Here is a 12,197-nt window from a genome sequence, read left to right on the forward strand (position 1 = left end):
CTTTTCACCAAAGCCAAATTACTTGAAACATCAGATCTGGCCATGGTGACACATGGTTGGATTACTATAATGCGTTCTTACATGGGGCTGCCTTTGAAGAGTGTTCACAAGCTTCAAATGGTCCAAAGAGCGGCAGCCAGATTACTAACTTGAGCTGGCTACAGGGATCATACAACTCCCTTGTTGTAACAGCTCCATCGGTTTGTTTCTAGGCACAATTGAAAGTACTAGTTATGACCGCACTACATGGCTCAGGTCCAGATTATTTGAAGGACTGTATTCTCCCTTATGAACCAGTCCGTGCTCTGAGATCTGCTGGCGAGGCCTTACTCTGTACCACCACCCTTGCAGGTACATCTGGTAGGAACATGTGAGACAGGGTTTTTTCAATGGCTGCCCTCAGGCCCTGGAACTCCCTTTCCAAAGAAGTTAGACTGGCACTCTCCCTACTATCTTTTTACAAATAAGTAAACACTTCTATTCCATCAGGCATTTGATGAGTAAATATTTAAGGTCTGTACTACACAATGCACTCAATGTTGCTAATTGTTGTGCAGGGTGTGTATGTATCTGTGTTTTTTAATGATATATTGTTTCAATCTGGTTTAATATTTACGTTTATTATTGTTTTAACTTTTGAATCTTGTGGATATTTAATGTTGTCTTTTAAAATTGTTTTAAGCTGCTTTGTGTCCCAATCTGTGAAAAGCCAAAATCGATGAGGATAATATTAATATGTTTGTTTTCTAGATAACTGAGCTCTCAAGGAACAACACTTTTACTGCTTATGAATATAGTCTTATTCTTATATAAGACTGGAAGCAGATGAATTACTATAGACTGTATCTTACCTGCAACCGCTTTTCTAGAAATTGTTGTCCTCCTGTTAAGCCATATGGATGCTCATACGGATAGCTCCAGTCTCTAATTAAGAACATAAGTGTCTATATGGAAAGCACAGTAGAAACAACAGTTAACCATAATTTTAGCAACCCGAAGAACACATGCCTAAGAGTTTCTAAGTGCCTGTTCATACCAATAGTTCAGCAAGTAGATTCTATAATCAAAGTACAAGTAGCCTGAAAATACCATTAAGTACCCTCTACTTCAGCTTTTCAAGAACTAGCCTGCACTAGCATACTGTAACATTTACATAGATAACTGTCCTTAAAAGTTTAAAATAGCTCTGAATTTAGTAGCAGACTAACTCTAAAGCAGAAGCCAGGAAACACTGCTAGGCTGAAAAAAGTGTACTAGCCCAATGTTTTTCAAACAGTGACCTGGAACAACCAGTGGCCCTCCAGTACTTCAGCCTGGCTAATGGTTCCTGACTCACCTGCCCCACAACTTTTTTGGTTAAACTGATGTCAACAATAACAGCTCCCTGAACATACAAAAGGCACATATGGGAGTGAGAGCTGATTAGAAAGTAAGGAGGCAGCATGGTAAATTAGAAGGTAAGAAAGGAAAGAGAACTGAGAACAAAATGTGAAGTAACAAGTGGGAAAAATTGTGAGGTATGGGAGATAAAAGACAGAGACTGAGAGAAAGGAGAAGAAGTGGGCAGGCTATTATTCCTTCTGACCACAGTCACAGCCATCGCTTTCATGTCAGAAGAACCACCAATGTGTGTTTGCATGATGGAGAAGTAGGAAGAAGGAACTAGGTGGAACTGAGTTAATGTGCTTGGAAAGCAGACAGGTTTGTGAGGGGGTGTCTCTGAGGTAAAAGGGCCATATAGGATTTTCAAGGAAGCCAAGAAAAGAAGGTATAATTATGATAATGACAACAAAGACAAGAAGAGGTTAAGGGAGAGAATCTTTTTGTAGGAGGAAATGAATGCAAAAGCAGCAACAGAGGGAGGGAAGGAGGAAAAAAACCCAATGAATTTGGAAAGGGACAGGGTACACATTAAGTGTGACAAGAGGAAGGATGACACTACTGTGAAGAAGCAGGTGGGGATGAATATAAAACCTAAAGTCTGCCTAAAATGGGAAATGCGAGTTATAATAACACCTGTATTTAATGTACAGGAAGTTGAACTAGGGAACTCTTTGCTACAAGAAAAATTGATGTAGTTAAAAATTTCAGCAGTCAGGGATTAGGTTTTACAGTGCTCCCATACCAAGCATAGGTTTGCCATCTGCAGATTTGAGCTTCCGCGGAAGCAAGCCCTGGCTTTTGCAATGGGTGCGCATGCACATGGCGTCATGCGCAGGACGTGCCCATTGAAAACAACAGGACCGTTGGGGTCCTATGTTTTTTACTATCTGTGGGGGGATCCAGAATGGATCCCCCATGGATAGCATGGACTCAATGTAACAGGAAATGTTATCTGTAACTGTCAGCTATTTATAACATACTCTATTCTCATATTCCACTATTTGTGACTGGCTTTGCCCTGCACTGCTTTCTGTGGTAATCTCAAAGGTTTTATATTCTCACAACTAGGCCCTCAAAGTACAAAGTCTGAGGATCTCTGTGCTTGCCTCTAAAGACATCTATTAAGTGACTGATAGAAGAGGGAAAGTTCACTTCTTTCATCTGCCCAGCCCCTCAATTACATTTCTGTAGTAATTAAGGAAGAAGAGACTTTCCTTACTGAATGGGTAGCCCAGAAATCAAGCAACCTAGGGAAGACAGAATCTATTTCTTCTTTGCCAGCTCACTTTCAGGGAAATCCTGGTGGTCTATAACTACAATATGCCAGTCTGTTCTAAAGGAACACCTGTTGTTGTTTAAGTAGATTTACCTTTTTACAACATGTGAACGCTCTGAAATACATCTAGGAGATAGAAAAAGTCATGATCCTCTGAAGCACATACAATTATGTGTCTCTCCTAAATGCTGGGCAGAAGTGAACACACACTATACTTAATATTTACCGTCTTCTACTGTCATGTATGAAACTGTCCGAAGATAAAAAATACAAGCAATAAGTAGTAATTGTGGCAGTAATAATCATGCTATTACCTGAAATGGCTTTTGGTAAATTTCTTCCATAGCTAGCCTTCCATACTCTGTAAATAGCTATAAAATGAAACTATTAAGAATGCATAGAGAGTACAGAAACAAAAAGGACTGCAATATATGAGTTATATGCTAAGAGATTACAGAAGTCTACTATTCAAGCCTTTGTTTGTAAAGTTAGGAAGCTACAATGACAAAAAAATTGATATTCTAATTTACTAATAAGGCCTACAAGACCATTTTTCTTCTACTTCTAGCAGCTCATGTAGTACGACCATACTGGAAGAGCCAATCTAGTTTTCCTAATTGAATCATAAAGTGACTGCTATTCAACATTCACATTCCCAATCAACACTGCTGCTTTGTAAGGAGAAAATGAAAGATGCTTCATTAGCCTTTGGGATTTCAATCTTGACTTTGAGAATGAGAGAAAACCATTGGCAACTGGAAAAATACATTCAGCTTGCATGCACTTTAAAAAGTGATTGCATCTATGCCCTAATCTGAACCCTGCTAGTAGTTACTCTCAGAAGAGTGAATGAGATACTGTATATACTCATGTATAAGTCTAGAAATTTTAGTCAAAAAGTTGACCCAAAAAATCAAAGTCAACTAATCCATGGGTCAATGTAAGTAATGTACTTTAACTCTTATAAAAAAGGGAACCATCCCTTGGTGAAAGGCAAAAGTGTAATCTGTCCTGAAAGCACTGACGCCCCTCTGCTCTCTCATCCATCCAGCTTTTTAGTGGGAGCACAATCAGTTATGCCTGCTGGAATTTTGTTAAGCTCTTTGGCATCATTTTTCTTTGCTTCATCCTACAGATCCTTTGTTATATGCACCTAAATTTTACCCTCGACTTATACATGGGTCATAATCAAAATTCACCATTTTAGCCCCAAAATCTGACCTTGACGTATACATGAGATTGACTTATAGTCGAGTATATACGGTAATTACTTGAATAATGCCTAGTTCCTGAATTTTGTGTCAGAGCGCTTTAGCTATGCCATCTTGTTGCTAATTAGCTTTCACTTCAGAGACTACCTGAAGAAAAATTTTAATAGCCAGACACTAGTGTTACCATACCCTTTTATAAAGCAGCTCTACCAACCTTAATTCTTTAGGCTTTGTTTTCATTTGCTTTGATTCTAATCCTTCCCAGTAAGAATCCAAATTTAGCAGAGCCCACTCACACCAAATTTCTAGTTGCCTAGTTAAGCTACACTCATTTCTGGTGTAGTCTAGAAAGTCCTAGAGCTATTGAAAAGGAGAGATTGGGGAAAGCTATACATAGGGAGGAGCTGTAACTGCAGGGAAAGAAGCAATAAACCAGAAAGGAGAGGGATTGCTAGTAATGGCTCTAGGAGGCAATATACCATCTGGTCTAAGGGAAACAAACAGATTCTGCCTTCACATTAAAGCAATAATCAAAGCCATAACATTAAAAACAAAACATTAACAGGAGTGCTGGATGTTTAATAAATTCTGTTATCACAGTCATACACAGTATATCAAAATCTAAGAACAGGAGTGATTAAACATTTAGAGTCTGATTTGAGGCATATGTATCAATGGAAATTTCTTCCTTGGATTTTGACCACTCCAAACCTTCTTCAAGCATTATAGTGCTGCAGTGTTTTAAGCCCCTTCACTTTTTAAATGAGCTATTATAAGTACGTTTAGATTAACTAGAATCCAATTAATACAGGAAGGTGAAGGCAGAATAGAAACACAGGAAGCTCTCTTATAGAGAATCAGACCAATAGTTCACAAAGCCCAGTACTGTCAGCTCCAATTGGCAGTAACAACTTTGTAGGGTTTCAGGCAGAATTCATTCCTAGCCCTACCTAGCTATTCCTGGTATTCTTCAATGGTCTATCCAAGTACTCATCAGGCCCAATCATGATTAGGTTACAAAACCAGATGAGACTGGTGTGCTCAGGGTGGTAGAAGACTGGCCAAAGGTAAAGTGCCAATAGCACATTAAGGCAGAAAGAGCAATGCATACTGCAGATTACAGCTCACTATAATTAATTACATGATACTATAAAATATTCAAACTAATTTGTGCTCAAATCCATCTTATTTGGGATAATTTTTAATGACTCTAATAGAGTTGATCTGACCCCAGTATTACTAAAATAGATACAACAGTATTAAACCACAGAAAATTATTTTCGCCACAGAAACAAGAAAGACTTAAGCTACCAGGTCTTGGAAAGACCAGGACCAAAAGCACTATCCACATTTTCTACTTAAGCATCAGGACTTAAGTCCTCTCACCCTACTTCGAATTGCAAAGAACTTCCCCACAGTCAGGGACCATCCAGAACAGAGCCCCTGACTGTAAAAGGAAACATTTGTTATGTTCCATGGGCAGATGGCCTGTGAATGTGCATCAAAACATTTAAGTGGTAGAAGGAGGCTATAATAAACTCTGCATATATTTACCTGCAAATGCTGAAGATCATCTTCTTGAATATTTTGTGATAAATTGTACACCTGAAAATATTTTACATTTTACAATTTTTGCAATATCAATTTTGTACATGTATCAGTTACAAAATAAATTAGGCTAGGCAGACTACAATCATTTACTAAACTAGTATTCATGGATTATATTAATGTGTCCTAAACCCTAGCAAGATCCAGTACTTTAGGGGAAAATCCAACCTAGCCTTCAGTGTGCAAATGACATGCATGCAATATCCTGTTCATTTTTAGAAGGATCATGTGTTGTGTATTGCAGGAAAACAAGTGTGTATGCGTGCATACCAACTGAAGGTAGCATGTTTACTGCCTGAAGATTTTTAAAATACTACATTCTACCCTTTACATACCTTCCAAAGAATTGTCTTCTCTTATGTCCCCTCCCTCCAACTTCAGTCTCACAACCCTGTGAGGTAGGGTAGGCTGGCAGGCAATTTGAGGTTTAAAAGAAGTTCAAGCCTAGGTCTCTATCGAAACCATCAGCCTTTACACCATGCTGGCTCTGGCTTTTAAGATCACATGCCAGATGAGCTTTATGAGGAAAGCTACTGTACCTCATTGTTCCTTTATGAGGAAAGCTACTGTTCCCCGTGGCATGAAAGTTTAGCTGCAGAACACAAACTACGCAAGTCACACGTTTTTCTATTCTATTTGCAAAACATGCATTTTGAAGCATCCTTTTGAAAATATTTAAAGGCTGTCACCACTTAGGACAGCTGTCTTACCTGGACTGAACTTGTCATGGTGCTCAGAGCAAATACCGTGGCACAGTCTTTGATAGTTGATTGGCTATCAAAGGCACCTTGGGTATCCATTAGTAGCACAGCAACCTAGGGGATTGTGGGGGTTGTAAAAAAGAAGATGACAACAGAATGAGTAAATAGGCAAATATTTTCATCTCAAGGCTGAAAGTTTAAATTCAGTGGAAATGATAACAGTGTTTTCTATTAAGCTGCACTGAATGCTTCAACATAGCTAATACAACACATAAGTACATGCTACTATGGAGATTTACCTCTACTTGTAGTTTACAGGAAATGTTAGGATTAGCCTAGTAACCCAACCATTTTTCTCCATTCTACCTTGACTCTATCCACTGCAATCAAATGAAATCTATCTATTAATTGTAGTTTTTTGTGGGTTTTTTGGGCTATATGGTCATATTCTAGAATAATTTATTCCTGACATTTCACTAACATCTGTGGTAGGCATCGCTGTCACATTACAAGTTTGGACAGCTTTAAGGAAACTGTCAAAATGGATCTCTTCCGACAGGCCTTTCCAGAGTGGCTTTCAGCCACCCACTGAACTGACTACAAACACTGTACAGTCTATTCCAGTGATGGTGAACCTTTTACAGACCAAGTGCCCAAACTGCAACCCAGACCTCACTTATTTATTGCAAAGTGCCACGTCCCTTTGGTTTTCTAGTAAGAAATTCTGGCAAACTCTGTGCTAGGGCGACAGCATGTGTGCCCACAGAGAGGGCTCTGAGTGCCACCTCTGGCACGTGTGCCATAGGTTCGCCATCATTGGTCTATTCCATCGATTAACCCGCACCCCATCCTTCTGGTTTTAGTCAACTTAATTAATTTTTTAGTATGAATCTTTTTAATGTATTTGTGATTTAATTGTTATTTTAAGGTGGGAGGGTAGAATATGGGATTATTGTGTTTTGTTATTTTATTATGTATTGGACTGTTTTACTGTAAGCCGCCTCAGTCCTAGTCGGAGTAGGGGAGATATAAATAAAATTATTATTATTATTATTATTATTAACAACAACAACAACAACCATGGAATAATGTTGGGGTGGGCGACAATGGCTGGGTCAGAGATCATTTTCTAGGGTGATCAAGTGCTCAAGGACTGCACATTTGTTTGGGGGCTGGGGTTTTATTTTTAGCTCTCATTTTTAATCTTCTAATATTTTTAATGGAATTAGTTATCATTTTATCCCTAATTAGTATGGTCAGTCTATCCATTTCTTCAAGGTCAATACATTTTAACAACCAGTCACTTGTTGATGGTATTATCATTTCATTCCACTTCTGGAAAAATATTGTGCATCCATGACCATTCTCTCATACTATTTTTCATCTTGGCCCTCTGTCATGTTCAACATGAAAATTTCTGTATTTAAAGAGCTCTTGTGGCATCTTTGAGACTAACTGAAAGAAATGCATCTGGAGATGTAGACTTAAGTGTACAAAGCTCATGCTGTCAACTTCTTTCTTTTCAGTTGGTCTCAAAGGTGCTGCAATCTATTTACGTACTGACTTTACAGACTAACATGGCTACATCTTTTAATTCTGCCACTGAAAGAAAGAAGTTGTCAGCATAAGCTTTCGTAGACTTAAGTCTACTTCCTCAAATGCATCTGAGGAAGTAGACTTAAGTCTATGAAAGCTCATGCTGACAACTTCTTTCTTTCAGTTAAGTTTCAAAGGTGTTATAAGAGCGCTTTACATACTGATTTTACAAATTAGCATGCTATACATTTGAAGAAATTTTTGGTTTCATCAGAATCCTCATTTTTAGAATTTCCTCCATCATTTTGTGGATTTGACTCCAGAACTCCCCCCCCCCCCCGGCTATATCAAAAAAATTGCCAAAAGCATAGTCCACATGTGAAAAGGGTTCCTTCTTTTCTCTCCACATTTCCAACATAAATTTCTCAGGTGTCAGGATTTTGCAGAAGTCTTCTTTCAAATCGCTGCTTAGAATGTATTTTAGATTTTTATTCCAAGTTTTTTTTTCTAATTTCTATAATTCTATGATCTGCCCTAAACTCTGTGTTCGGGTTATCATACATTCTTTTATTATTTCTCCTTTCATTTCTAGTTTTAATATACATTACAGATTTTTGAAATTAAATGGTATTTTTCCATTAAAAAAGCATCTTCAAATACTGTCTTTTCAGTTTTTATTTTTGTAGCTTTTCATCCATTTGGAATATCTCTATAACAGTTGTCTATGTTTTCTCATTTTCACACCATATTTCTTATTTTTAGCAATGTTTTTATTGGTTTTAGCAAATATTTGTATGTAATCCATCTATCTTCTTCTTGAATTATTCTCTTCTGTGAAATGCCTCTTCTTATAAAATGTTAATTAAGTTATTTCTCTATTTTGTCTTTAATGTGATAAATGCCATGCCAGCCTACTTTTATTTCCATTCCTTCCAACTGCAACATTTTTCTATTCTTTAATGTTAGCCAATCCTTTATTCATGTCAGCCAGCTGGTGAGGTAGTAAAGTTTTAGAGCTGGCACTCCTATCCTTTCTTTTTTACATCCTGTAAAACTTTCCATTTCACTGTACGTTTTTCCCGGTTGAAACAAATTTTGACAGGTCTTTTTTCCTAGCTTTAATGGTTGATCATTTATTATTATTGGTATGTCTTGAAACAGAAAAGTCATTTTAGGGAGCACATTCATTTTGATTGTAGATATTTTCCTAATAAGGAAAATTTCAATTGCCTCCATTTCTTTAAATCGTCTTTCATTCCAGTCCAGATTTTTGAATAATTATTGAGAAATAGTTCTAATTCCATTTAATTATCATCATGAACTTTGGTTTTAATATTCATTGTCCATTTTCTGTTCATTCTGTCCATTCTTTTTAGACATTTTTAAAGTTAACATCTTCTTTTCTCAATTTAGTATAACTCCAGTATAAGATCCATGCTCTTCTAGTATCACCAGTAGTCTATCAATGCTGTGTTTAGGGTCATCTAATGAGAGTGTACCAGATCATCTGCAAAGGTGAGTAGTTTGTAACTGTTTCCTTTAATTTTAAATCCTTTTCTTATCTGTCTATTCAGTATTTCCAAAATCAATACAAAAAATAAAGGTGACAAGGGGAAACATTGCCTTGTTCCTTTTTCAGTTTACAAAAGATTTGTCTTTTTTTCATTAAATATAATTTTGGCATTTTATTTTCATAAATTGATTTAATCCATTTAATGTACTTTCTCCAAAATTCATCTTTGGGAGTACTGCAATCATGAATGTCCAATTAAGAAATACCAGTACCAATTTTTTCGTTATGTTTTTCATAGTACCAAAGATGCATCTGACATTATCCCTCAACAATATTTTAGGTAAGAAGCTTGTTTGGTCTTGAGCAATCCATTCAATATATTTTTTCATCTCTCCATATTGCAGCCAATATGGATGCAAAAAGATTCAAGTCACTTCTGTGAAAGAAAGGGGTCCTTCTGTTGCAAGAACAGGAATCTACATCCAGCCCATTGAGTTTGGAGATTTCACTCTTACATTATCTTTTGATATTTTCAGGCTTTAGATTACACCATAGCCAAGCAAGATCAACATGAGAAGCAAATTTGGAACTTCATCCCCAAAATTTATATCACATGCTAGGACTCAACTGTATAAGGGTTATTCTGGTAGACTGCCTTGAGCCTATACATTCTACAATTAAGTGTTCACTATTTTCAAAATGTCAAGTCCTGAATCTAACTGTTACTGACAAATGGAGCAGTTCTGTTCAGTCAATAATGCATTTGTTAACACTTATGCAAATTCCTACATTGTTGTTGTTATTATTGTTGTTGATAGTCTGCTTTTTATCCAAAGTTGGAACTCAAAGCGGCTTACAATTTAGGATCTCGGCTAGGTTACTCTTTTTTCCCCCTCCTCCATAGAATGTTATCCATTAATTAAGGTAAACTTCTGAAGGCCACATGCTTGAAGAATATTTGAAGTAAATAACAGAAAGCTAATGAAGTTTTTCCTTCTTGGTGTTTTTGCACAGTTAAAGATAGTGCGCCAGCAGCACCCATTCCTGGAGGTTGGATCTGGCCATGATGATACATACCTTGGTTGTTTCGATTACAGTAATTCACTCTATGTGTGGCTGCCTTTAAACGTGCTACGAAACTTCAGTTGACTCCAAGAGGAGGGAGGACACGACTTTGTTGTACTGGCTCCATTGGCTGCCAGTCCATTTCCAGGCACAATTAAAAATGCTAGTTTTGACCTATAAAGCCCCATACAGTATGCTTCCAGATTATTTGAAGGAACCTATCTCCCTTTATGGGCCTAGTAGAGCTCTAAGATCTTCTGGGAAGGCCCTTCTCTCTGTCCCACCACCCTCTAAGGCTCATTTGGTGTGAATATTTTTGTGTCGTCAGGTTTTCAAACTGACAAGGAGTGGGTACTGTGCAACTCAGATATTAAGGTCTGTAGAGTGTTTAATGCATTTAAATATTTTGAATGTTTAATGCTTTTAACTTTATAAATCATTTGAATCCCTATATTGGAAGAAAGACAAGACATAAATAAAATTAAAACCATCAGCATCTGATGATCACAAAATGAATGTTGCATTAACTACTGAATGGTTTACCTTTGTTCCATCAGGCTTGGGAATTATGAACACCTCACTCCAAACCTGAATGCCAGTTGTTTCTCTCTCGCAGCCTCCTCTCCATGTAAACCCAGTCAATGGCTCGTTACTTCCACCTATCCAAGCTGCTGATTCCTAGAACGATAGCCATATATTTAGCCAGTAAGCTATGTGGATCTAGTTATTAAAAAATAATAAAATACAGTTGACTAATATGGAAACATATTTTAACCCTAAAATTGAAATCTCCATTTTAAAGAACTTTCAGTACTAGTTAAAAACTCACTTTCATTCTTCCCATTTTCTGTTCCCTATTTACAAGTACTAGCCATGTGTGTTTACAAAAGTCAATTTAGGAATAGCCTCGTTTATATCAAAGGCAAAACAAAATCTTCTACATTATTTCATGTAGTACAGTATAACCTTTCTGAACCATTATGTACAGAGCCTATATTAAAAAATTAAGAGTCTTTTGATCATTCATGGAATGTAGCTCTCTCAGCAGCTAATGCACAGGTACAGAATGGTTCTGTGCATATTCCTGATGGGATTATCTTATTATATACAAACAGGCCTCTTCTAGAAAGGCTGCCCCCCCCTTGACATTTATTAAGGCAGCTCAATAGAATACTGGAGGAAAAAGGAGATATGCACACATTTTCCATTGCTTTCATCTCCCACATTCCCCTATGGTGCTTTTCCACATATTTTTCTACACAACCATCATGGAAGAGAAGAAAAAAGTATGGCTCATATTAGACAGTAACACTAATGGCACTACCTTTCCACAGTGATGGGATGTCATGCTCCTATAAGGTAAGAGACTATATTGATGGCAGCAGTGCTGCTAGTAGAGTCTCCCATGTCATACAGGCGTTTGCTGAGGAGTCACTAAATGTGCCAAACACCTACTGGCACCAGCAATAGCGGGGGTGAAACAGGCAGAGACAATATTAGCGGCACCACAGTTAGCACATGTTAGTACTGTGCAGAAGGAGACATGATAAACTCCTTTTTAATGTATTTTACTATGAAAATCCCATGATGAAACAATCCAAAATGAAACGAGGGCCCAAACAGACAGGCCAAAATATAGCTGCTTCAGGTCACTTTGGAGGTATGCTCTTTAAATGTTGTATGCATCTTAAGAGGCCGGAAGCCAAGCCAAAACCATGCTCCAGACCTAAGGACTGGAACGCAGCTTTGGCGCAGCTTCTGGCCACTTAAGATGCGTGCATCATTTAAACAGCATACCTCCAAAGTGACCCAAAGCAGCTTTATTTTGTCTGTTCGGGCCCAAGAGATAATGCCAGAAGATGAAACTCTCAGTGCAGATGGCATTGAATGACCTACTGGGGTAC

At 37.5% G+C, this 12,197-nt stretch overlaps 1 protein-coding gene across 3 annotated transcripts in view; it reads right to left on the minus strand.

Moving 5' to 3' along the window:
- The window catches only part of ATL2 (atlastin GTPase 2), a 57,163-nt gene that overhangs the window by 15,661 nt on the left and 29,305 nt on the right, over positions 1–12,197 (minus strand). For 2 of the 3 annotated variants that reach the window (XM_042462857.1, XM_042462847.1), the window contains exons 3-7: positions 10,837–10,971; positions 6,189–6,293; positions 5,425–5,475; positions 2,974–3,030; positions 852–944 (exon numbers count right to left, since the gene is read on the minus strand). In XM_042462857.1, coding sequence (XP_042318791.1) covers positions 852–944; positions 2,974–3,030; positions 5,425–5,475; positions 6,189–6,293; positions 10,837–10,971 — 441 coding nt within the window. The remainder of the gene's footprint in view (positions 1–851; positions 945–2,973; positions 3,031–5,424; positions 5,476–6,188; positions 6,294–10,836; positions 10,972–12,197) is intronic. The other variant, XM_042462863.1, reaches the window with a different exon arrangement.

Source organism: Sceloporus undulatus, chromosome 1, assembly GCF_019175285.1.
Source record: "Sceloporus undulatus isolate JIND9_A2432 ecotype Alabama chromosome 1, SceUnd_v1.1, whole genome shotgun sequence".
NCBI classification, from domain to species: domain Eukaryota; kingdom Metazoa; phylum Chordata; class Lepidosauria; order Squamata; family Phrynosomatidae; genus Sceloporus; species Sceloporus undulatus.